This window comes from Phyllobates terribilis, unplaced genomic scaffold (assembly GCF_046119375.1).
Source record: "Phyllobates terribilis strain yellow unplaced genomic scaffold, ASM4611937v1 Scaffold_11__3_contigs__length_659146591, whole genome shotgun sequence".
Taxonomy (NCBI): domain Eukaryota; kingdom Metazoa; phylum Chordata; class Amphibia; order Anura; family Dendrobatidae; genus Phyllobates; species Phyllobates terribilis.
In genome coordinates this window covers 534,036,177-534,063,083 of record NW_027362771.1, presented here as the reverse complement: position 1 = coordinate 534,063,083, position 26,907 = coordinate 534,036,177, and the positions used below count along the sequence as shown (strand labels likewise).

General features: G+C 45.1%; 1 protein-coding gene across 1 annotated transcript; it reads left to right on the top strand.

The window, feature by feature from the left end:
- Positions 1–64: 64 nt before the first annotated feature.
- CKAP2L (cytoskeleton associated protein 2 like) lies at positions 65–21,217 on the top strand. The gene is made up of 10 exons (XM_073653812.1): positions 65–456; positions 3,972–4,093; positions 6,419–6,485; positions 7,267–7,327; positions 14,106–15,157; positions 16,616–16,823; positions 17,004–17,159; positions 18,899–18,962; positions 19,042–19,213; positions 20,424–21,217. Exons 2-10 carry the CDS (start codon positions 4,063–4,065, stop codon positions 20,686–20,688), a joined length of 2,076 nt encoding a protein of 691 aa, XP_073509913.1. The 5' UTR covers positions 65–456; positions 3,972–4,062; the 3' UTR covers positions 20,689–21,217.
- The last annotated feature ends 5,690 nt before the right edge of the window (positions 21,218–26,907 follow it).

Below are 26,907 nucleotides of genomic sequence, written 5' to 3'. Positions count from 1 at the left end.
TGTGTTCAGGGAATTTCCCAGATGGGAGTGGGTAGGAACCGTAAAAAGAGTAGGACACTTCCTGGTTGATAGTTGTAGAGATAGAGTTTGATGCACAGATACAGAGTAAGATAGTGTGATCAGAAGAAAAGCAGATTAAGACAAGGGGCTGGATAGCACTGAAGAGTACGAGACTCCAAAGGAAGCAGCATGCAGGTGGTTGCTACTAACTTCAGCGGACCTTCCCAGGATATCCGGGGCCTATAGCCCGAATTAGGTACGGAAGAGGGTGCCTTATTCACCTTCCATAAAGGGAAGCCGGATGGGAAACCAGGTCAGAAGAGTGGGCACGAAAGCATGGGAGCTGCAGAGGTGGAAAGAACATCTCTGGAGCCAGTGGTGCCAGAAAATGAAGGGAGAGCTCAGGATGAACAAGTGAACATGTACTGTGCTGTATCTGCGATTGACTATCTGAAGGTAAGTAAAGTTGAGTTATTGATAAAGGAAACAGAATCTGTCGTTACATGTGTGGTAGCTACTGGATCAGGGATCGTGGGACCAGAGGGATCTCCAAGTTCAGTGTTATACAGTACACTCAAACTACAAGACAGACAGGACATTACCTATTCTTTGTGGGAGGCCTGGGTGTGGGAGAACAGCAGCCCCTCGCCACGGCTGCCACCCTGTACCCCTCACACCCAGCGCGCCACTGCAAATTTATTTAGCATGCTGTGCAGGGCCGGCTCCAGGTTTACTGGGGCCTCAGGGACGATAGAATCCCAGTGAGGCCTCTCTTTGCTTTAAATTTTCCTCTGCACCTTCTAATTGCTACAACTTTTTTTATTTTTCAGTTGATACAGTTGTATCAGGCTGGGGTTTTGCAGGTTTTTTCATTATTTCTATTTGAGGGTCCATATGACTTTCTATTCTCATTTTATTCCATTTTTTAGGTAGGTTAAGTGACCAAAAAAAGGTGATTCTGCCATTCTGATTTTCTTTTTTTTTTCTTGCAACATACTAAAAAGAATGAACAAAAGGAATGAATAAAAAGAATGAACACACAAAGAGAGGTTCAAGTGTATGTGCACACAATGTCTTTCTCAGGCGGTTCCACCAAGAAACCCACCCAAAAAAAGTTCACTAAAAACTATCAAAAGATCGAACATACTAGGTCAAGACGACTTGTTTTCATGTTCAGTGATTTTACCGCTTCAGGATTCAAAAGAAGAGAAGTGGCCTGATCATTCTTTAGGCGGCTTCTGTATGGAAGATGCCACAAACTATAGAAGTCTATGGGGACAGACGGAAGATGCCTGGCATTTTTTTGTAGCATTTCAATAATAAAAAAAAAAACGCCAGCACTTCCCGAAGTGGGCTCTGCTTTCCACTTAAAAAAACTTGGCAGGTTCAACCAAGTTTAAAGGGAACCTGTCAACAGGTTTATAGACCCCAATCTAATGTCATCTATGTAAAGTCCCTGTAATTACATCCATAGCTTTGTGATCTGCTCCCCTACAGGAGAACCCATACAAGTCCTGTAATTCCCAGGGGCAGCACATGTGCATATCGACAATCCAGATTTCAAATGTCATTATGACCTTATAGCGCTGCCCCCAATAATGACAACGCTTGCATGGGATCTGGGGCAGAGGAGCAGGTCACAGGGAAGAGTGATCTGTCAGTCACCGACAGGAGGCCAGCGGTGGGTGGCCAAAGAGGAAGAGAGATCAGAGAGTTGCAAGTTCAGGGCTAAGCCTCCTGCATTTGCGGCTCATGTGCATAAAAATTTGATGATGTATTTCTATAAAACGGAGGCGCGGACTTATAAAACAAAGGTATAAACGTCATCAACTTTAAAAGAAGTCATATGCACATATCATAGGTTTCCTGGGCATCCTAGACATGGAATATGTGCAGATTATAGGGGAATGAACACACATCCCATACAGACAGCTGTATATTGTATTCCCTGTGCTTGTGTTGAGGGAGAGCAGCAATGACCCTTCACGGTTGACCAAGTGAGTGTCAAATTATTATGTTACAAGGTTGATTGCAATCAGGAAACCAGACGGAGACAAAGCTCTGTATGGGAGGATTCGAGAATTCTCTAACCCCGTTTATTTCTACTTAGCATTATATATTGTTTTGAGTATATCAATAGCCAATCACCTACAGCCATACTACAGGCTGGAACCAATGTTAGTACAATTATTACGGAAACACACATATGGTCATATTATCGTTAGTTCGGTGCATGATGGAAAGTTACAAGGTTACACATCACGGCTCAGACTAGTTAGATAACAGGAGCAGGGTATCTCATAGAATGTTCTTGAGAGAAAAAGTTCTTGTGAGAAAATTGCATTTGAAGCAGGATAAAAGAATGAATGTATATAGTAATAATAACATGATTTTAGGAGCAAGCTGCAAAAATGGGTAGCTATAGCATGAATATCAATATGTCCTTTACACTTGGTAGGAGGGGAATGAACATGGAATATGTTTACATAATTGCACATGTTCTATAATATTTAGAATCATAGGAACCTCCGGGGTCATCGTGTCCAACCCCCTGCTCAATGCAGGAGTCAATAAACCATCTCAGACAGATGTCTGTCCAGCCTCTGTGTGAAGACTTCCATTGAAGGAGAACTCACCACCTCTCGTGGCCGCCTGTTCCACTCATTGATCACCCTCACTGTCAAAAAGTTTTTTCTAATATCTAATCTGTATCTTCTCCCTTTCAGTTTCATCCCATTGCTTCTCGTTTTTCCATGTGCAAATGAGACAGAATCATAGAATTTCTTGTTATTATACATTGTATATTAGTAGGTTACAGCACTAATGTGCTGGGATATTCACAATTAGGACACATGCACCAGATCCTGTTATTTTTTATGCCAGTTGCGTATTAAAAGGGATTGGTCGTTTTCAGATAGTTAGCCCTGGCTCCAGTTTGTTAAAACATAAAACACTGTTCTTTACTCACCTTCCCCTGGTCCACCTGTGAGTCTCCGCCGCTGCTTTGGGTGCCGGTATTGGATTTGGTAGCCAGTCAGTGAGCCCAGCGGCTCTGAAGGGGGCATTCAGTCTACACGGGCTGAGCCGCTGAGATCACTGATTGGCTGCCACCCTGTCAGCGGTGCAACCAATGCCGGAGCAGCAGTGGAGACTCACAGGTGGACCGAGGGAAGGTGAGTACAGCACTGATTATGTGTTAACAAACTGGAGCCCGGGCCGAATATTGTCTGAAAGGGGACAACCCCTTTAAGTTTATTCTTGTTAGCATTTTTGTTCTCTTTTTTACATTTTGGCGTTCACTGCATGGGATAAATATTATTTAATCTGCGCAATACTATAACACTCGTAGATTGTGAGCCCTCGCGGGCAGGGTCCTCGCTCCTCCTGTACCAGTCGCTGTCACATTGTGTTCAAGATTATTGAAATTGTTCTTGTATTATACCCCCTTTTTCACATGTAAAGCGCCATGGAATAAATGGCGCTATAATAATAAATAATAATAATAATAACACTGCAGTGTAGGGTAACATTATCTATTGCTAGGAGACAGAACCAGGCGGAGCTTCATAGGTGTACAAACATGGAGGACACTGGCTGCCATGACAACACCATAGACTTCCCGCAGTCATATTAGGGAGGGGGCCAGAAGGGACACCTTCCTGAGTGACAGCAGCAGCTTGTACTTGTGTGCCAACTGTATAGCACAATTCTGTGCCAGCCCTGGTCTGCCAGTACGTACTAAATGGCTCTCACACATTACCAGCCCTTACCACGCCCACTTACAGATAATATCCAATCAGAAGCGGTTGTGAAATACGACTCTCCAATAATGTACCCGCCGTGCGCTACAGCTGTCCAATCCCCTGCTAGCTCAAAGCACTGCTGCGCTGCTGTTCTTGTTGATGTCAATAAAGTTTAATTGAGAAAAAAAAAAGTACTAGCAAAAAAGTTGATTGGTTGCTCGTGTCTAGACCGCAGAACCTGATTGGCTGCTTGGTTTGAACTACGGCGGTTGCGAAGAAAGTGAATTCAGCCGCGACACCAGCAGCACTGAGAAATATAATGGCAGCGATGAAGAAGCTCTCGGCTCAAGGTGAGCGCGGCCATGTGTGATGGGGGAGTCACTGACCGGGGAGCAGTCCATGCTGTGCACTGCCCTATGTACTCCTCGGTACAGCTGCGGATTACCCTCCAGCCCTTATCGGATGGGTTTCCCATTTCAAGCCCCTTTTGCCTACAGAATCAGTGATATGTAAAAAACAGACAGTGCTGTACTCACCCTCCCCGGGTCCAGCACAGATTCTCTGTCATTTTTGGTGACCGTTGTCGCCTGCAGCGCTGATTTCACAGTGACTGTGCTGCAGACAATAACACACCGGGAGCAGCGGAGGCTCAGTGCTGGACCTGGGGAGGGGGGTAAAGCGATGTTCAAAGCTTTTTGACCAAACCACGGGCAGCATGAATCAGAGCCCGGCTGCACGAGTGCCAGGTAGATCCGCCGGCGTGTTACTGAGAGCCTAGGGTGAGGATCTACATCCTGATGATTGACAGGTCTCTCCCATGTGTGTCCATCGCCGGAGACCTGTCAATCACCTGGAGTGGCGCTGGGAGTAGCCGGCCAGATCTAATTCATGCTGTGATTGACTGGTTCCCTTTAAAGGTTACACCAAATATAGTAAGTTATCCCCTAACAATTGGTGATAGGATGACTGGGGTCGAAGCACTGGGACCCCTGCAATCCACAAGAGCTGCACTTTGCTGAGTGTCCTGAATGTAGAGGAGGCGCTCACACTCCCCCCACCGCTCATTGTCTATAGGACGACAGGATATAGCGAATGAATGGAGGTGAAGTCCGGCATGTGCCGCTCTGCTGGCTGGGAGTGCCAGAGGGAATAACTTACTGACCAGTCTAGGGAGTTCCCTCTTAAAGGGGTTTTCCGTTCCCCTTTAAAACGTAAAGATGACCTGTTGCCAGTTCAAAAGTTTAGTATCCACCATGCAGTTCTAGCTTTGTATTTAATGCTAATTTTAAGATCTTTTCCAAGGGAGCGTGACTCACAGTGTAATTACTCAGAGCAGCTGAAGACACGCCCACTTGTAAAAACTGGCCCTAAATAACAAGGCCCCATATCTCCAGAACCTATGCTGGACTTAAAAAAAACAAACAATTGAATAAAATATGAGCAAGAACAGCCCCCCCAATGTACCTCCCCGGGGCCACTAAGACTTCTTGTAAATACCTTCTGTTGCTGATAATGCCTGTGAGCAGCGCCATCACTGGCCGCTCACAGGCATCACGTGATCCCCGGCTGCAGCCGGCTCTGACATCCGCTGACGTCATGACAAGTGCTGGCAGCATTCGGGGGTCTCTATCTTCCTGGTTCCATCCACCCCGCGCTCTGCCTCTCCCCATTCATTGGGAAAGCGCGCGGTGGATGCTGGGTGTGACGCGGGGGGTAACCCCACCCACAACCCAGCAGCCACCGCGGGGACCCCAGCGCTGAGTCACGCCTCTCTTGTCGTGACGTCAGCGCTTGGTTACGTGATGTCTGTGAGCGGCCACCGATAGCTCCGCTCACAGGCAGAAACAGCACCAGGAGGTATTTACTAGAAGTCTTAGGAGCCCTGGGGGGTACATTGGGGGGGGGGGGTAATATTATAAAGTACTGGACAACTTCTTTAAAAGGGTTGTCTGCAGGATAGGTGATCACTAAGAGGTTGAATCCCACCAATCAATCGATAGAAGGGGTCACATTTGTCCCAAAAAGGAGTGGCGGCACCTGCACAACCTCTTCTATTCATGCTCCATGGAGCTGCCAGGAAAAGCTGAGTGCCCCATAGAGCATGAATGGAGCGCTGTCGTACATGCGCACTACCGCTGCATTTTAATGGGGATGAAATTGCTCCGTTCTGCCCATCGGTGCGGATCCGACCTGCCTGGACCCGCACTAATCTATAAATGATCACTTTCTCGTTGGGTAGGTGATCCCTTGCCTAAGGGAAGAGTCAGACGGCCGTATAACCTGGACGAGGATCACAACTCAATGCTCGGACTGGCCGGCGGCTCTCCCAACTAGAGCATGACAGCTGCATAGAAATACATGCTGTGAGCGCTGGCCAGTCCGTGCATTGCTTTGCGATCATCTTCCGAGTTATAAGGCGTCTGACTCTTCCCTTAACCTGACAACCCCTTTAATAGTGGGAAGCAATGCTTCTGAAAATCAACAAGAAGCCATATTTACATCCACATTTCTTTGCACTGAAAATAGGGATTTCTATGGAGCGGAAATTTAGGCAGTTTTCCTTATAATACTGTGAACCATCACATAAAAGCAGATCTGATAAAAGGGCTACAAAGCAGTTATGGATTCTGTTATTTTACATAATATATATTGAACCTCCTTTTCTTTCTTTGCAGAGGAACGCCGGCTGCAGCTCCTCGAATACTTGGCAGCAAAAGGGAGGCTGAAACCTCAAAACCCCAAGTAAGTGAGCGCTGATCGTGGGCATCAGATGGATCCGCTCATTAAAGGGGTTGTCAGGATGAAACAAGTGCTCTCCTCTCCATGGGACGCGTGATAACGTATAGATCGGAGGGTGTCCGACACTCGGGACCCGCACTGACAGGCAGAATTGCTCTTCAAATCTCATCAAACTCGTACATGTCTGATTTTTTTTCTTTTTTTTTAATTACCAGCGGATCATCAGTCCGCAAACAATCAGAAAAGAACTATAGATGTGTCCGAGTGTCATTCATTAAAAAACGGACATGGGATAATGAGATTTTTACACCAGTGTGAGCAGTATAAGAGCCTGTGCACACGTTGCAGATTTTTCGCTTTTTTTCCTGCGCAGATTTGTCCCGAAACCTGAAGGATTTTCTGAAGTCTCGCGCACACTTTGCAGATTTGGATGCCTGTCCACCGTTCCATTCATTCTCTATCAGGAAGCCTGGAAAAGCCGAGCACTGCGCTCATCTGAACCCATAGGGAATGAATGGCGCGGAGGTCAAGCACCATTGTAATGGTAATGTAAGTGCCCACTCCACTGATCGGGTCGGATCTGCACCAATCAACAAGTTATCATCCATCTTGGGAATAGGTGAGAACTTGTTTTCACAGAACAACCCCTTTACGTCCTACTTGAAAATGTACATAAACTATTGCAAAATATCCAGAGAGCCTGCAGGTATTGCTACCAGGAGCGGGGTGATGACCGCTCTGTGAATTCTTACTGACCTGTGCTTGTTTCCATGTCTTTGTGCAGACCGTATCTAAAAGATTGCACCAATCTGCAGAATAAACGGCCACAAGAGCCCTCTAAACAGGTACGTGAGCAATCATGCACCTTAATATATATAATATTTTTTTTTTTTTTTTCATAAAACATCACAATTTTGTCCTGCTGCTAATGCACACATTATGCAAGAGATAAAAGCTTTACTATCTAAGAATAAAAGAAAAAGGAAGCGATCCATAATCATTTTTATTTACCAGCAGATCCCACTAATTTTGGTGGGATCCATTGAGCACTTAACCCATTGTTTATATCTGCCGTACATATACTGTGGATGTGCACACTGCTTGTATGGAGCGGTCTCAGGAGCTGAGCCCTCTCCCTAAAACACGGGTGCCGCCTGTGTAACACAACCAGAACCAAAAAGTACATTGAAATTGCAAGAGTTATAAAAATCACAGGATGGATAGAGGTGGTAATGATGTGCAAACAATGAAAAAATGGAAATAGAATTTTCAAAACATCTCGATTTATTCAGTATGGAGTATGTGTTCCACACGCAGGAATCCTCAGCTGCTATCAATGAGGTTATTAATGGTCGTCTGAGGAATGTTCTGCCATGCTGAATGCACTTGGGCAAATCATCAAGATCCGCTGCTGGCAGCTCCCTCTATAATTACCGACCAATGACGTCCCAGATGTGGTCAAAGGGAGACAACTCCGGAGACGCTGCAGGCCATGGTAGCACGTAGGCCGCTCACAGTATCGGCAGCAACATGCAGCCTGGCATTTGTAGTGTTGCAGAAAAAACGACTCCCAGGACACTTTGGATTAATGGCCATACCACTGATTATATGTCCAAATCAATGTAACGCTGAGCTGTTAGTGTACCTGGAATGAAGACTAGAGGGGTCCGGCTATCAGCAATTGCAGTGGGAGCTGCCAGCAGCGGATCTTGATGATTTGCCCAAATTCATTCAGCGCAGCAGAACTTTTCTCGTACAACAATTAACCGGTTCAGGACCGCCCACTGTACATAAACGTCGGCGCTGCCCGGGCTCTGTGCAGCGCCGACGTTTAAAAACGGTGGGTGGTCCCGCAGCGCTCAGGACCCCCAGGGTCCTGCTAGCGCTGCGGTACCGGTTCAGAGCGATAGCTCTGACGTGGCATCATGGGGACCTGAATGGATCAGGTCCCCATGATGTTAACCTGTTCCTATCTTCTAGATGCCGCGATCCATAGCGATCGCGGCATTTAAAAGATAGTAACAGCTGGTGGTCGGCGATCGGGACCCCCCACATACTTCAGGAGCGGCGGGGATCCCGGTGCTGTGACCTCTGACATCATCGAGACCTGATTGGCTCAGGTCTCGATGATGTCAGCATCACACCAGCCAATCAGAGAGATCACCAGGGAAGTTTGTTTTAGCAACAAACTTTCCCGGGCGATCTGCCTGATAAATACACTGTTTCTCCTCCGATCTCAGTGAGAGAGCAGAGGAGAAACAGTGTGACAAGAGCTGTGTCAGCCTTGCCACTGTGAAAGTAAAAAAATAAAAATAAAAAAGAAAGTAAGAGTTAGGGTTAGTCAGTCCTGTCAGATCTATCAGTCAGTCAGTCCTGTCAGATCTATCAGTCAGTCAGTCCTGTCAGATCTATCAGTCAGTCAGTCCTGTCAGATCTATCAGTCAGTCAGTCCTGTCAGATCTATCAGTCAGTCAGTCCTGTCAGATCTATCAGTCAGTCAGTCCTGTCAGATCTATCAGTCAGTCAGTCCTGTCAGATCTATCAGTCAGTCAGTCCTGTCAGATCTATCAGTCAGTCAGTCCTGTCAGATCTATCAGTCAGTCAGTCCTGTCAGATCTATCAGTCAGTCAGTCCTGTCAGATCTATCAGTCAGTCAGTCCTGTCAGATCTATCAGTCAGTCAGTCCTGTCAGATCTATCAGTCAGTCAGTCCTGTCAGATCTATCAGTCAGTCAGTCCTGTCAGATCTATCAGTCAGTCAGTCCTGTCAGATCTATCAGTCAGTCAGTCCTGTCAGATCTATCAGTCAGTCAGTCCTGTCAGATCTATCAGTCAGTCAGTCCTGTCAGATCTATCAGTCAGTCCTGTCAGATCTATCAGTCAGTCCTGTCAGATCTATCAGTCAGTCCTGTCAGATCTATCAGTCAGTCCTGTCAGATCTATCAGTCAGTCAGTCCTGTCAGATCTATCAGTCAGTCAGTCCTGTCAGATCTATCAGTCAGTCAGTCCTGTCAGATCTATCAGTCAGTCAGTCCTGTCAGATCTATCAGTCAGTCAGTCCTGTCAGATCTATCAGTCCTGTCAGATCTATCAGTCAGTCAGTCCTGTCAGATCTATCAGTCCTGTCAGATCTATCAGTCCTGTCAGATCTATCAGTCCTGTCAGATCAGTCAGTCCTGTCAGATCAGTCAGTCCTGTCAGATCAGTCAGTCCTGTCAGATCAGTCAGTCCTGTCAGATCAGTCAGTCCTGTCAGATCAGTCAGTCCTGTCAGATCAGTCAGTCCTGTCAGATCAGTCAGTCCTGTCAGATCAGTCAGTCCTGTCAGATCAGTCAGTCCTGTCAGATCAGTCAGTCCTGTCAGATCAGTCAGTCCTGTCAGATCAGTCAGTCCTGTCAGATCAGTCAGTCAGTCCTGTCAGATCAGTCAGTCAGTCCTGTCAGATCAGTCAGTCAGTCCTGTCAGATCAGTCAGTCAGTCCTGTCAGATCAGTCAGTCAGTCCTGTCAGATCAGTCAGTCAGTCCTGTCAGATCAGTCAGTCAGTCCTGTCAGATCAGTCAGTCAGTCCTGTCAGATCAGTCAGTCAGTCCTGTCAGATCAGTCAGTCAGTCCTGTCAGATCAGTCAGTCAGTCCTGTCAGATCAGTCAGTCAGTCCTGTCAGATCAGTCAGTCAGTCCTGTCAGATCAGTCAGTCAGTCCTGTCAGGTCAGTCAGTCAGTCCTGTCAGGTCAGTCAGTCAGTCCTGTCAGGTCAGTCAGTCAGTCCTGTCAGGTCAGTCAGTCAGTCCTGTCAGGTCAGTCAGTCAGTCCTGTCAGGTCAGTCAGTCAGTCCTGTCAGGTCAGTCAGTCAGTCCTGTCAGGTCAGTCAGTCAGTCCTGTCAGGTCAGTCAGTCAGTCCTGTCAGGTCAGTCAGTCAGTCCTGTCAGGTCAGTCAGTCAGTCCTGTCAGGTCAGTCAGTCAGTCCTGTCAGGTCAGTCAGTCAGTCCTGTCAGGTCAGTCAGTCAGTCCTGTCAGATCAGTCCCGTCCTTTCAGTCCGGTCCGTTCAGTCCAGTCAAAAAATATAAAAATAAAATGGCCCGTCAGACTTATACCGCAGAGGAGGTGTATGCCCTGCTGTGTTCTGACACTGATGACAGCGCAATCTCAGATGGAGATATGGATTTTGAGGGCTTTAGTAGCGGCGACACTGAGAGCTCAGAAATGAGCAGTGATTCTGTTCCATCCTCAAGCCCAAGGACCAGTACAGCAATAGGTGCAAATAGCGCTACTGGAGAAACGTCTCCAAATCAGGGAACACTGCCCAGTACAAGCGCTGTCCCTGCTACTAGTGAATTGGCGCACGCCAGTGTACAAGGGGCGTTGCCACATGATCTAGCATTTCCCAGATGGGAGGCTTCGGATTCGGCTGCTCCATTCAGCCCTGATTTCAACGCCACTCCTGGTATAAATGTGGAGGTGGAAGATTTTGGACCAATTCATTTTTTTAATTTGTTTTTTACAGACAGCTTGCTAGAGCATATTGTCATGCAAACAAATTTATATGCATCCCAATTCATAAGCCAGAATCCCCGATCTTACTATGCTAGGGCAAATTTATGGACACCAACTAATGTCCCGGAAATAAAAAAATTTTTAGGACTTACATTTGCCATGGGGCTTGTTAAAAAACCGAGCATTCGATCCTACTGGTCCAACCACCCTGTTCAAGCCACCCCTATGTTTTCAGTCATTCTGCCTAGGACCCGTTATGAAATGCTCATGCGGTTTTGGCATTTTAACGACAATAGTCAATGCCTGCCCAGAAATGCCCCAGAACATGACAGGTTATATAAAATTAGACCCATCATTGAAAATTTGTCAGAAAAATTCTTAAGCCTCTACACCCCAACACAAAATATTTCTATAGATGAGTCCCTTGTAAAATTCAAAGGAAGACTGCACCTCAAGCAATTTATCCCATCTAAAAGGGCAAGGTTTGGAATAAAGATCTATAAAATGTGCGAAAGTTCAACCGGATACACATCCACTTTCCGCATATATGAGGGGAAAGATAGCCAGCTAAACCCACCAGGATGCCCTACTTATCTGGGGACATCTGCAAAAATTGTTTGGGAGCTGATAAGTCCATTTTTTCAAAAAGGCTACAATCTATATGTGGACAATTATTACACCAGCATACCCCTATTTAAAAGTCTGGTTGAACACAACATCGGGGCTTGTGGGACCATCCGTAAAAACCGTCAGGGGTTTCCACAACCATTGGTCAACCAAAAGTTCCAAAAGGGGCAGTCAGGGGCTGTACGCAACGGAGAAATATAGGGATAAGAGGGATATTTTTGTCCTCAGCTCGATCCACACAGATGCCACAAGGGCCACTGTAGAACTAGGATCCACCACTCCGAAGCAAAAACCTGTGTCAGTCATTGACTACAACAAACACATGGGGGGTGTGGACCTTGCAGACCAGGTTCTACAGCCATACCAGGTATCAAGAAAGTCCTATACCTGGTATAAAAAGTTGGTTATCTATTTGTTTCAGGTGGCCACATACAATTCTTTTGTGTTGTACAAAAAAGCAGGAAATTCAGATCCTTTTCTCGATTATCAAGAAAAGGTAATTGAAAATCTTGTCTTTCAAAGTGTTAGCCCCGCTCATCCATTAGAATCTGAGGATGTGAAAAGACTCACTGAGCGACATTTTATTGCACTTATTCCAGCAACGGAAACAAGAAGGAACCCCCAGAAAAGATGTCGTGTATGTACTAAGAGAGGAATGAGGCGTGATACCCGCTACTATTGCCCACAATGCCCATCATTGCCAGCCTTATGCGTCACTGACTGCTTTAAAATCTACCACACAGAACCACGTTTTTAAACTGTAAAAATGTATCCCAATTTGTCATTCAAACATTTGGTTCATTTAGTGAATGACACATTCGAGTAGAGCTCACTTAATTTCCAGGGGGGGTTCTCCAGAATCTAAACCTTCCATTGCGTGCTTGTTTCTGGAAATCATCCATCGAGTTAAAATGGTCACTAAACCCATAGATGAATTCCCAGAGGGGTGTCATTTCCAAAATGGGGTCACTTCAGGGGGGATTCTTTAGTTCTGGTACTCTGAAAAGTGCCAGAACAACATAATCCCCCCTGAAGTGACCCCATTATGGAAATGACACCTCTGTGGGAATTCATCTATGGGTTTAGTGACCATTTACCTATCTACTTATTTTCCCACCACTAGATTAATTTATACAGAGGAGTAGATTGTAAAATTCGGTCACTTGTTGTGGGTTTCCTCTGTTTAGGCACCTCAGGGGCTCTCCAAATGCAACATGGCGTCCGCTATCCATTCCAGTCAAATTTCCATTCCAAAAGTCAAATGGCGCTCCTTACCTTCCGAGCCATGCCGTGCGCCCAAACAGTGGCTTTGCACCACATATAGGGTATCAGCGTGCTCAGGAGAAATTGCACAACACATTTTGGGGTCCATTTTTTCTGGCTGCCCTTGTGAAAATTAAAAATTTGAGGCTAAAGTAGCAGTTTTGTGAAAAAAAGTTAAATGTTCATTGTTTTCTTCCACATTCCAAAAATTCCTGTGAAGCACCTGAAGGGTTAATAAACTTCTTGAATGTGGTTTTGAGCACCTTGAGGGGTGCAGTTTTTAGAATGGTATCACTTTTGGGTATTTTCTGTCATAAAGGCCCCTCAAAGTGACTTCAAATAAGATGTGGTCCCTAAAAAAATGTTTTTGTAAATTTTGTTGTAAAAATGAGAAATCGCTGGTCAACTTTTAACCCTTATAGCTTCCTAACAGAAAAAAATTTTGGTTCCAAAATTGTGCTGATGTGAAGTAGACATGTGGGAAATGTTATTCATTAACTATTTTGTGTGACATATCTCTCTGATTTAAGGGCATGAAAATTCAAAGTTTGAAAATTGCAAAATTTTCAAAATTTTCGCCAAATTTCCGATTTTTTCACAAATAAACGCAAGTGATATCGAAGAAATTTTACCACTATCATGAAGTACAATATGTCACAAAAAAACAATCTCAGAATCAGGGGGATCCGTTGAAGCGTTCCAGAGTAATTACCTCATAAAGTGACAGTGGTCAGAATTGAAAAAATTGGTCCGGTCACGAAGGCAAAAACAGGCTCTGGCGCGAAGTGGTTAATAACCTCATTGATAGCAGCCAAGGAATGTAAGTGCTGGGATTTCTGCATGTGACGCTCATAATCCATACTGAATGAATCAAGACGTTTTGAGAATGTTGTTTCCATTTTTACATATCGGTGACATGTCTGTCCATCCTGTGATTTCCATAGTTCCACCTCTTTTCCTTCTCGGATTTGCGACGTCGGTGTTAAGAAGTGCAGTAAACATGGCAGTGTCCATTGTTATCCATCCACCCAGCGCCCCTACTGAAGGCCATCATGTCTGCCATGTCAGCACACCTATGAAGCCCTGCCCATGGCATTGTGATGTTACTTACATTACATACAGGTTGTTTTCTGTAGATAAAGACAGAAAATGGAAAGTCTGCCTGGGGAATAAAATACAAGCTGTCCGCACTGCCATTTATCTGTTCTTCTGTGTGACGCTAATAATTCTGTTATTTGTAGATCGGTGAGAAATCTGCTCCTGATAAAGGGTCACACTTTGCTTTCGGATCGAATAAAAGCAAAACCTCAAACACTGGATCTCATCCCCATAAATTGGGTACAGGAAAGCCACCCACCCAGCAGTCAGCCAACAGGTCTGTGAATAAGGCTTTATCCAAAAACCCTCTGCCACCCAAAACCAGCTTACCAAGGGTGATACCTAACCAGCGGCACAAGACGGCGAGGACGTTACACCCGTCGTCTGTCCCAACCTCGGGGGCTAAGAAGGAAGAAGGGTCTGACATCACATTAACCGTGATATTGACTAAGAATCAAGATGGGGAGAGACCGGAAATCCGTGTGATGGACAAGACTTCTCCTGCCACGAGAGGTTTGCACGCACCAGTGCTAGGCCCAGGTAATCGGTCCAAGAGCGGCGAGCAGAGGATAGCTCAGGCCAAGCAACTGGCCGTAACTAAAACCATAACACAGACCACCAGGGCAAAGAGTCTCTCTCATGACTGTAGGACTGGTAAGCCAGTTGCCAGCGGTGGGCACATCCGCATCGTTTCTAGATTAAGCCTGTCTGGAGCTAAAAGTCAAAGTGCAAATGGAAGAAGTTTCCTGATTAGGTCTTCAAGGAAAGACGGCACAAAACAACCATCAAATGTGAGCAAAGAGCGGCCAGAGGGTCCTCGTCAGACAACCACTCATTCTACCAAGCCCAACACCACCCAACCAGTGACCATGGCTCCTAAGAAAAGGACCACGGCTCCTTTGTCTGCTCCTAAGACGAGACCAGCCATTGTGGATTACTCTTTAAAGAGACTGTCCAATACTCAGAAGACTCAGCCTCTGAATAAGCAGGTAGGACCTCGGAGAAGCACGGTGACCACTGGATGCAACAAGGCGGTCGATGGATCCAAGGGTCTGCCCAGTAAACGGGAAGGAGTTAAAGAGATCAAGCTGCAAAGTGTGACCGGGATATCTAAGGAAATCACCACTAAGCCATTCAACCTGACAGCCCCCGACGCCAGACCGAAGACCCCCAGCATGACTGCAGATGATCGCAAGTATGTGAAAGTCCATATATTGTCCGAACAGATGTAGACCAGGCCAGTTATCACAGTAAGCAGTGTTATAGTACGTGCGTCTTGGGGCTGTCCTATAAGGGTCCGTTAGGAAACATGGTGGTCCCTTAATTTGGAGCCTCTTCTGTGACCCAAAGTGGGAACTATCCGGCAGCGTCGGTCACATGCCAAATAGACCACCCTGCCAGTCTTCTGTTTACATTGGCTGCAGCGGTGACTTCCCATTTACTCCATGTGACCGCTGCAGCCAATCATTTACTTCAGCTATCTTGTGCCATATGCTGTAGCTCTGAAAACAAGTACCAGTGGGGAGATGGTGCTGGGGGCTTCAGTAAGTAATGCTTGTTATGTTACTATAAAGCATGAGGTCTAAGGGGTAAGGTTTCTCCTTGTGGAGAGTGACATACCAGCTCTGGCATGCCAATGTATGGAGGCTTATTCACCGTTCAATGCTCCTCTGGGAAATGTAACATGCAAATTACCTCTTCAGAGAAAGAGAGGACTAGAAACACAGAAAACATACTTTGAGAAGCCGCTTGGGGATGATGACTTGTCCAGGGCAGGTCCTTGGCGGCTTCTCCTTGCCCCAATCCCCTAGGCTGACCGGTCTCTCCCTATTTGTGTGTAGTCCCCCACTGACTTTTCAAAGAATGTTTTCTCTGAAACGTTGCAATGTTTCAGAGTAGAATATAACTTGCTGCAAAAATGTAGCCAGTGTAATTCATGCTGCCCGAGGTCCGCGCCGCAGGAATCCATTGTTAAGGTCCCTTTAAAATTCAGTTCTTGGTGCAATGCAAAGGGTGAAATCTGCAACAAGATCCATATGGCAAGCAGCTTTTGCTGCATTTTTCTGTTCCCTTATGGAGATTGTCTGTCTGATTTTGGTAAAACCCCTTTCCCTGCCTGTAGTTTGTTTTAAAGAAAACAACAAACAGTGCTTTACTTGCCCTCCTTGGGTCCAGCTCTGGGTCTCCGCCACTGCCTTCGGCTTCTGTTATTGCCTGCAGAGCTGATGTCACATTGCCAGCGTTGCAGCCACTTACCGAGCTCAGCAGCTCTGCCCAAGTAGACACAACCCGCTCCGAGCCGCTGAGCTCGATAATTGACAGCAGCGGTGTTGACTATGACAAACACCAGGAGGTTGACGGAGGGTCAGCGCAGGACCTGGGGAGAGTGATTAAACCACACTTTGTTTTGTTTTAGAGCTGGGGGGGGACTGGGAAAACTTTTTTTTACAGGTGGCACATTAGATGAACATGAGCCAAACCTATGTATTAAGTGTTCAGCAATGAGCCTCGGCATGTGTTTGTCCCCAAGGCAGATAAAGCTTTTCCCCTCTCCCCATTGGAAGCAGATGTGCGGATATATCAGACAATGAGAAGGTTATTTAATATCTCAACGTACAGAGTAGTCGTAAGATTATTGTTTTCTCTTCACAAGGAAGAAGTTACAAGAATGGCTAAACTCTAAGGGGAAGTCGTACAAGAGGCCGCCCATGGTGCTGCCCCCGAAGAGGCCCCCCACGGCCAAAAAGCCAAACCCTTGTAACCGCTCTCTGTGGGAGGGCATGGAGGAAGAGGAGGAGCTGCTGGCGCTGTCACAGAAGATCAGCCAGACGCTCAGCGAGTGTCTACAACTCATCGAGAAGGTAGAGGTCCTCCGCCAGGCCATGGGCTAAGGGAAGGTCTTCTACAGTATCTCCTATAAAGTAATGGGGGCTGGCCATCTTCTGTCCCTATCAATGTCCTGATGGCCTTTCCTTGCACTGTGCAGGGGCGCTATAGAGCTGTATATTATGTATATTCACTGATGCTTCCTTACATCAAAGGGAATTCCAGCAGATGATATTCGTGCAGCCTTGGACCAGGTCCCCGAAGCAAAGAAGTTTGCCAAGTATTGGGTGTGTGAGGCCCGGCTGCTGGAGAGGGAGGGCATCTACGATGTGATCGATGTGTACAGACAAGGGGTGCAGTTTGGGGCCACGGTAAGTTTCGGCCACTATAGCACATTGCACAGCATTAAAGCGCTAAATTGAAGGATTTGAACCCATTTGGACTGGGCAATTTTTCTTTTTTACTCCTCTTCTTCCAAGACCCATAACTTTTTTTTTGGCCAAAATAGCAGTATGAGGGCTTGGTTTTTGCGGGACAAGTTGTGGTTCTGAATGACAGTGTTCACTTTACTATATAATGTACTCAGAACCGGGAAAAAAATTCTTTCAGTGACAGATTAGTAAAGTAGGCGGCAGCGCGGCTTTTCTCTTTCTTTCACTGTGAGATTGGCTGCGGATGTGGGATTCTGTTCTGCATGCCGGGACCCCACAACCCAGAACTTCAAGCCTGACTATGGAGGAAAGTCAGACCTGTTCAGGGGGCATTAGGAGCACTTTTGACGCTAACGTATATTTAATATAGTCACCAATCCGGTGCTGCCCATTCTTATTAAATTAAAAGGGCAGACCAAAATTAGTGATGGCTGCTGTCCAGTGTAACCGCACATCAGAAAATGTGTGATATCTCAAATGTTTTAATCATTAGAGGTCCAGGTCATGAGATCCCGACCGGTCGCTGAAAAAAGGTGTAGACGTGACCAGCAAGTACTTCTCTCCTTTAAGAAGTTGTCCACTACTAGGACAACCCCTTCTTATACCCCACGCTTGGCTCTGATAAAATGAAAACCCCTATTCTCTGCACTCACGGTCCCAGGACTCATGTGGTTGTTGTGACACGTGGCCCCGGCGCCCAATCAGCGCTGCCGTCACTGTCTCCGGCCTTCGTACAAATTGAACATGAAGAGGAAGTCAGAGATCAGCTGCAGCCCGGACTTCCTCTTCATATTCAATTCGACAAAAGGATTGGGCGCTGGGCTCACTTGTCACAACAGCCGCACCGGAGCCCCGGGACCGCGAGTGCCGACACTGCTGGAACAGCGCCGGCATGGGTGGTGAGTATAGGCTTTTTTTTTTATCGGGGCCAAACATTTAGATCAAGAAGAGGTTGTCTTAGTAGTGGACAACCCCTTCAAGTAGAAGAGGGTAGCTGAAGATTGGCTCCCATGCTTTCTATGAAGCCATCCTTGGCCTACCCGCCTTCTCGCACTCAGGTGAGCATCTCTACCCCCCCCCCCCCCCCTATTTCACTAGTTAGTGAGGGTCTCGGCAGATGGACCGCCACCGATTAAAACATCTAACATGTCGATATCTTTTTAAGTGTAGTTACTCTTTAAAGAAACCTCCTCAAATTCCTGATTAGTTAAAAGTACGATAAATCTAGGTATGCCATCAAGGACATTGACTGATGGTGGTCTCATGTAGGCCTCACTCCTCTTACTGAGGCGTGCTCGTCTATCTGTCCCTCATCGTGATCAGCTGGTTTTCTTGTACTAAAGGAGTTTTCTTCTCTCGTTAAAGTGATGGTACATGGCTAAGATATGATATCACTTTATGATCGGACGTGGTCAGACCTCTCAGTGATCCTAAGAATGAAGAGGACAGTACTGGTGAGGTGCTGTAGACCCTTCCAGTTTTTACCACCACGAGTGATGCTTCATTGACCGGCATTTCTCTCCACAGCCGGGATGTTGTGTGGGGATGGACGCCAGTGCTACACCGGCTCTGCATTCCCTATATTCTCAGGAGTGGGGTCACATGGTGATGGCCATGAAATGAGGAAACCCCTTTAAGCATCGGTGCAGTAATATATTAACCCTCTGTCTATTTCACAGCCAATTGATGAGCTGAGAGATGTTGTGTTTGACATCATGAAGAACACGAACAAGAAGACGAAAGGTGATTGATGTGCCTGCATTGTTGTCCTACAACGAGGAAGGGGGACCGTGACCTAATGCTCATGACTTGTCTTCCTCAGTGGTCACGTTTGGACCTTTACCAGCTGAGGAGCAGACGGAGAATGGAAACTATGAGGACCTCCCATTAACGCCATTTACAAACCGTACAGAAGAGGCGAAGACCCCCTGTACTGGCACAAGCATCTGTGACCATGGCTCTGCGGTGAAACTCCAGATTACATCTCTTTCCAGGTAATACCCATTCATCAAACTGATGACCACAGAAGAAGGGGAGCGGCTTCAGAAAAAGGCAAAGCATTCGTATATTTTACATGCTATACCAGCCATAGACGGCTGAAGATCAGCCAAGGAGTATATGTGGCCTGGTGTTGCCCTACATATATGAGGTCTCCATAGGGCCGGTTTACAGACCGTATATTGCTTTACACAACGGTTCTTCATTTCAGGCACGTTGTGCTGCCAATTATTGTGCCGTGCTGCCCTTTATCTAGTTGCTCTGCAATGATAAACTTGGGAGACTGTGCAGCAATGGGCAGTATAATGTAAAATCCATAACTGTCAGCAATCCAGAAGTGCAATGTACACGATTTTTCACAGACTTTGGGATTTTGTTAGCACTCTCCATTCTCCAGGATTCTGCTAGGAGATCCGCAGCTGGAATCTTCACGGCCTAGGAGAAGCCATTCCCCCACCTCCATGTCCAGGACATGACAACTTCACCATAACATTGTGGAAATTGGATGAGCAAAGCTCCATTTACTCCCAAACCAGTGATCGTTATGAAAAAAATGCATTAATGTGTTGCCTGGATTCAGACTTTCACTGTTATGTAGGTTGTTGCCTCATATAAGACGTATACCACCATAGATGCCATAAAAAGAATGTGTTTAAAGGAAACCTGTCATGTCCAGAAACTATTTCCCTGCAGATATAGGGTTATTCTGCAGGTAAATAGTGTTAAAATCATGTTGCTTGTTTTATTGGAGCAGCAGCTACAGGGAGAAAATGAAGTTCTATCCTCCCTGCAGCCGTTCGCTTCCAGTTATGGGGGCGGTGCATGGAGCAGTTACTATCTCCTCTCACTGTACAGTGAGCGCGTGTGTTTTTTCTCACTCCCTGGCACTTTGACAGCGTGTGTGTGTGTGTGTGTGCAAATCAAAGAGCCAAGGAGTGATTATAGCGCACTCATTGTATAGTGACTGTAACCGCTCCCTGCAGTCCCCCAATGACTAGAAGTGAGCGGCTGCAGGGAGGATAGAACTTAATTTTCTCCCAGTTGCCACTGCTCCAGGCAGGCAGGATTTTACCACGATTTAACTGCGGGTTAACCCTAAATCTGCAGATAAATGGCGTTTTCCGACATAACAGGTTCCCGTTAACATGTGGGGTGTCCAGCTTTGTGATAAATTTGTGTCTAAATTTTTCCCTTCTCTCTAAATAGCAAGAAGATGATTCCTGGAAGTGGCCAGGAATGGAAGCGTCTTACTCCAGTGAGGAGGTCGGTGCGGATCTATCAGTCAGCGTCACAGTACCCAGAGGTGGTACAGGAACATGACACTGTGGTGTCCTCCTTGGAGGAGCTCCTGGATGATACGGACACCTACTTCTACATGAGGAATGAGGCACTGCCAGAGGAGGCAGACCACAACGTCATTAGCTTAGCGAACAAAGACCCCACAGAGGATCAGCAGGAAGCACCGGTGTGATAGCGGCAGTGCCCAGTGATGTCTATCAGCATGCTCATGGCTGTGTACTTCAAGTCGTCGATTCTCAGGACTGGATTCTGTCCACTTTCATTAAAAAGACGATTGCACAAATAGTATCAGCACTTTGAGAGGTCTAGTGCCATCTGCTGGCAGGATCCTGTGCATGATGATACTATACACTGTGCTGTCAGATGAAATATATACAGTATGTTTTAACACGCTAATATATTATATGTAGCAGATTCTGCTATAGAGGTGTCTGTAAGGAACACTTTATGTAAAAGCTCATTCAGACCTTCTGATCTGCAGTTTAGAACCTGCTCCTAGTTTCAGACTTTCCCTCCCAGTAATACATGCTGGGTGTGAGGTCTGTGCGTCCAGGAGGCTGCTGTCTTTACTAGCTTTAATGTATCAGCACTAGTGATAAGCGGGTATGTTCTGTTAACCCTTTCGGCGAGTATGCTCAGGCCGAGTAGTTACAGCTGCTCGGTGTTATGTTTGAATCACTCCCGTGTGCATGATTTGCGACTGTTTGACAGCTTTAGTACATGTAAGGAATGTCTATTTCTTACACATTCCTCACATGTATTAAAGTTGTCAAACAGTCGCAAATAATGCACACGGGAGTAATTCAAACATAACACCGAGCAGCTGTAAATACTTGGTGCTCGGCCCGAGCATACTGATAGAATCATAGAATGGTAGAGTTGGAGGGGACCTCCTGGGTCATCTGGTCCAACCCCCTGCTCAAAGCAGGATTCACTAAACCATCTCAGACAGATATCTGTCCAGCCTCTGTTTGAAGACTTCCATTGAAGGAGAACTCACCACTCTCGTGGCAGCCTGCTCCACTCATTAATCACCCTAACTGTCAAAAAGTTTTTTCTAATATCTAATCTGTGTCTCCTCCCATTTAGTTTCATCCCATTGCTTCTAGTCTTTCCTTGTTCAAATGAGAATAAAGATGATCCTTCTACAATGTGACAGCCCTTGACATATTTGTAGACAGCTATTAAGTCTCCTCTCAGTCTTCTTTTTTGCAAGCTAAACATTCCCAAATCCTGTAACCGTTCCTCATAGGACATGGTTTGCAGACCAGTCACCATTCTGGTCGCTCTTCTCTGAACTTGCTCCAGTTTGTCAATGTCTTTTTTTAAAATGTGGTGCCCAAAACTGTACACAGTATTCCAGATGAGGTCTGACCAAAGAGGAGTAAAGACCGATAATGACTTCACGTGATCTAGACTGTATGCTTCTGTTAATACATCCCAGAATTGTATTTGCCTTTTTTGCTGCTGCATCACACTGTTGACTCATGTTCAGTCTATGATCTATTAGTATACCTAAGTCTTTTTCACATGTACTGTTGCTTAGCTCTATTCCTCCCATTTTGTATATGCTTTTTTCATTTTTATTGCCCAGATGTAGTACTTTGCATTTTTCCTTGTTAAAAACTATTCTGTTAGTTACTGCCCACTGCTCCAGTTTATTTAGGTCTTTTTGAATCCTCTCTCTCTCTCTCTTCTCTAGTATTAGCTATCCCTCCTAGCTTTGTGTCATCAGCAAATTTAATCAGTTTACCCTCAATTCCTTCATCTAAATCATTGATAAAGATGTTGAACAATACAGGTCCCAGGACTGAGCCCTGTGGTACCCCACTTGAGACATTCATCCAACTGGATGTGAAGCCATTTATGACCACTCTTTGAGTCCGATCACTAAGCCAGTTATGAATCCACCTAACAGTTGCCTTGTCCTTTCCATACTTGGTAATTTTTTTCAATAAGGATGGTGTGAGATACTTTCTCAAATGCTTTGCTGAAGTCTATATATACTATAGCTACAGCATTTCCCTGATCCACCCAGTCAGTGATTCTGTCATAGAAGGAAATTAAGTTAGTCTGACATGACTTGTTAGTTACAAACCCATGCTGACTCTGGTTAATCATTTCATTCTTATCCAGGTACTTACATACATGTTGTTTAATAATTTGTTCAAAGATCTTTCCTGGTATAGAAGTCAGACTCACCGGCCTATAGTTCCCTGGGTCCACCTTCTTCCCCTTTTTGAAGATAGGAACAACATTTGCTCTTCTCCAGTCTTCTGGGACTTCTCCTGTTCTCCAAGAATTTTCAAAGATTATGGAGAGTGGTTCTAAAATTTCTTCTACTATCTCCTTCAGTACTCTGGGGTGTAATTCATCTGGACCTGGAGACTTGAACTCATTTATGTTAGCTAAATATTCCCTCACAATCTTACTGTTTACAGATAACTTGGATTCTTCTATTCCTTTAATAGGACAGTGAAGATCAGTTGATGTTACATTTTCTTTCTGAGAGAAAACAGATGCAAAATAGGAATTAAAAAGTTCGGCCTTCTCAACATCCTTTCTTACCATTTCACCATTTTCATCCTGTAAAAATCCTATAGCATCTTTGACTTTTCTTTTACTTTTGACATACCCCCAAAATCCTTTTTTATTGCTTTTGACATCTCTTGCAAGCCTTAATTCATTGTCAGCTTTAGCTAACCTGATACGTGCCCTGCAGGATCTGCAGACTGCATTATAATCTTCTTTAGATATGCCTCCCTCTTTCCATTTGATAAACATTTCTTTCTTTCTTTTTAGCATGTGTTTAAGTTCTGTGTTCATCCATCCTGGTTTCCTTAAATGCTTCCCATTCTTCCTACTTTTCGGGATTGTTAACGATTGTGCTTTGAGAATCTCATTTTTAAAAATTTCCCATCCTTCCTGAACATTTTTGTCCTTAAGGACATCCAGCCATTGGATCCCTCCTATTCTCTTTTTGAGTCGCTTAAAATCTGCCTTTCTGAAATCTAACCTTGAAGTTTGAGTCTTCACATGTCTTCCTCCTCTAGTTATCCAAAATTCTATAATAGCATGATCGCTGCCTCCTAGGGTCCCAGCCACCTTTACCTCCTCAACCATTTCCTCCCTGTTTATAAGGATTAGATCCAAAGTAGCAGATCCCCTTGTTTTCTCCCCTACCTTTTGGATAATAAAGTTGTCAGCAAGAGAGGATAAGAATTTGCTTGACCTGTTAGTTTTACTTGAGAGAGATTCCCAACAAATGTCTGGATAGTTGAAATCTCCCATGACCACTATGTCATATTTTTGGAGAACTTGGTCATTTGATGCATAAAGAGTTCATCCATATCTTCAGCTTGCCCAGGTGGCCTGTAGTAAATGCCTACAATGGTGTCCTTTCCGTTGTTCTCTCCTTGTATTCTTACCCAAACAGTTTCCACAGAACTCCCAGTCTCTGAAGCTTCAATCTCTGTGCAGATATACGCTTTTCTAACATACAATGCGACACCTCCTCCTCGTTTATCAAGTCTGTTTCTTGCAAATAAGTTGTATCCTTTTAGCCTTTTATTCCAATCATGTGTATCGTCCCACCAAGTCTCAGTGATTCCAATGATATCATATTCCTTTTCCTGCGTTAGTAGTTCCAATTCTCCTTGTTTGTTGCCCATGCTTTGTGCATTTGTATAAAAACATTTTAGTTTGTGATTGGTTTCTCTTCCTCCCATATTTTTATTATTTAAATTGTTTTGTCTTTGTTCTTCCTTTCCACTTCCAGTAGCAGAGATCTCAATAGTATTTGTCAGCTGTATGGCTTTTTCTGGCCTTTTGCTTCCCTTCCCACATTGTTCTAGTTTAAAGCTCTCCTGATGAGTGTAGCAAGGCGACTTCCAAATACACGTTTTCCAGTCTTCGTAAGGTGCACCCCATCTCTAGCAAGTAGTCCATCGTATAGGTAATTCATTCCGTGATCCAGAAATCCAAATCCTTGTTGACGGCACCATCGACGTAGCCAGTTGTTCACCTGTAGAATCTTATTCCACCTCATTGTTCCATGGCCATCCACTGGGAGGATGGATGAGAAGACCACCTGCGCTCCCAATTCTTTCACTTTCTTGCCTAAGTCTTCACTGCAGATGGTTACCAGGTCCTTTCTTGCGGTGTCATTTGTCCCCACATGTATTAGCAGGAATGGGTAGTGATCTGTAGGTCTGAAGAGTCTTGATATCCTGTCAGACACATCTTTAATTTTTGCTCCTGGAAGACAGCACATTTCTCTTGAGGTTATGTCTGGTCTGCAGATAGCGGCCTCTGTTCCTCTTAACAGGGAATCCCCCATGACCACCACTCTCCGTTTTTTCTTCACAACATTCTTCTTTCTCCATCCAGGAGGATTCTGAGGGCTTACAAGGTTATTCATTGCTGGCAAAGTCTTATTTTGCTGTATTTCTTCATGGTTCTCCTGCGTGAGAGCCTGGTACTGGTTCCTGAGCAGTATGGGTGCTGACTGCCTCTCGATCCTCCAGCTTCTGTGGGTCACATGCTTCCATTCCTCTGCTTCGTCAGGTGCAGTTCGAATTTCTTCTCTTTCTGAATCATGAAGAGATAATTCTGCTCTGTCTAAGAACTCTTCACCTTCCTTAATGATTTTCAAGGTAGTTAACCTCTCTTCTAGATTTTGCAACTTTTCCTCCTACTCACCAAAAGGGTTAACAGAACATACTTGCTCATCACTAATCAGCACAGTTTCTTTCCTGGAGAGATTTCTCTGACAGATAAATGGGAAATCTCTTCTTTGTATTGACAGCCACTGGTGATAAGTGTGTAATTCTCCATCCTCTCTGTACAGATTGCCAGGGTTGCTCTTTGTTTCCTCCACCCATACATGACTTATCTGATCTCCCCTTCCTTCCCCAGTAAACAGCCTTTGCTGTTCATTCCTTCCTAGCTACAACCTCTGTGATCTGCCCTCCCCGTTATCTTAAATGCTTTCCCCCCTCTCCATGCATTGGCACTAAGTAAACAGGCCCGTATCTCTGGAACTATATGGCAGATTTAAAAAAAAAAAAAAAAAAAACTGAGTACTTAGGGAGCAGCGAGAATAAAATAAGAAACTGGATACTTATAACTTTTGTGACAGGTTCTCTTTAAGTGCTGGGAAAAAAACTTCAGAACTTTGGAGCAAATATTGTTTTTGCATTATGTCGCTATTTTTTTCGAACCTGTAGCGCTCTTCTATTTCCATTGTTGGATCTGTGCGAGGGCTTGTTTTACGTGAGGTGAGTTGGCATTTTTATTGATACCAATATGGAGTACATACAACAGTTTAATAGGATTTTTTTTTCTTTAACGAAGACCAAAAGAAAAAGCCATTCTGTCTTTTTTTTTTTTTTTTCAATTTTTCCTTACTGTGTTTACCATACGGGATAATTTTATATTTTAAACAGATGCAGTGATACCAAATATATATATTTTTTATATTGGGGGGGGGGGGCGGAGAGATATTGGAATTTCTTTTTTGTCCCCTTATGGGATTTGAACCTACGACCGCAATATGCAGAGAAAATCATGGACTCCTATGGAGCTCATCCTTTTAACTGAGCTTCATGGGGGCACCATGAGGGTCTTCAGCAGGCCCCCGGCTTCCATGGAAACATCTCTGTACCCCTCTATCACACTACGGTGGGCTGATGGGAAGTTGTGCATAAAAAACCACTCTATTTAAATGTTGCTTTTAGAAATTGCGAGCAGCATCCAAATGGTTAACAGCCAGAGCTTAGCTCTTGCTGCAACTATTAGATACAGATGTCGATTGTGTAACATAGCCGGCATCTACAGCATGTGGAAGACGGGCTCGGATCCTGAGCATCCTCCACACTTGCGGACCCCTGCCCAGGACGTATATTCACGTCCTAGTGTGGGAAGGGGGTTAAAATAAAATGCGTTCCTTACCTTTCCCGATTTCTGCATCTTTGTTGGGACCAGAATTGATGACCTGTATGAACAGGATCTCCTCGTTTCTGGTCCTGGGGATAAACGGAGTGGTTGCTACGGCAGTGGGGGTTCGGAGAGGTCACGTCTTTTAGGTTACAACCGTCCACTCCTTTCTGGCCACTTTTGAAAAAGGGGTGGAAAACTTGAAAAGGGGAACGATCATTAAGAAAAACAATCCTAGGGGTTCTGCACTAAATGCACATATGAAGCGCTGTACATTTCCGCAGGAACTGCGCTCTTCAGAACTGGGTTTTGACCGATTTAGCTTCAAAACAGCTCTGACGTGCGCCTTTTTTTAAAAAAAAAAAAGTGTATGTGTGTGTGTGTGTGTGTGTATATATATATATATATATATATATATATATATATAATATATATATATATATATATATATATG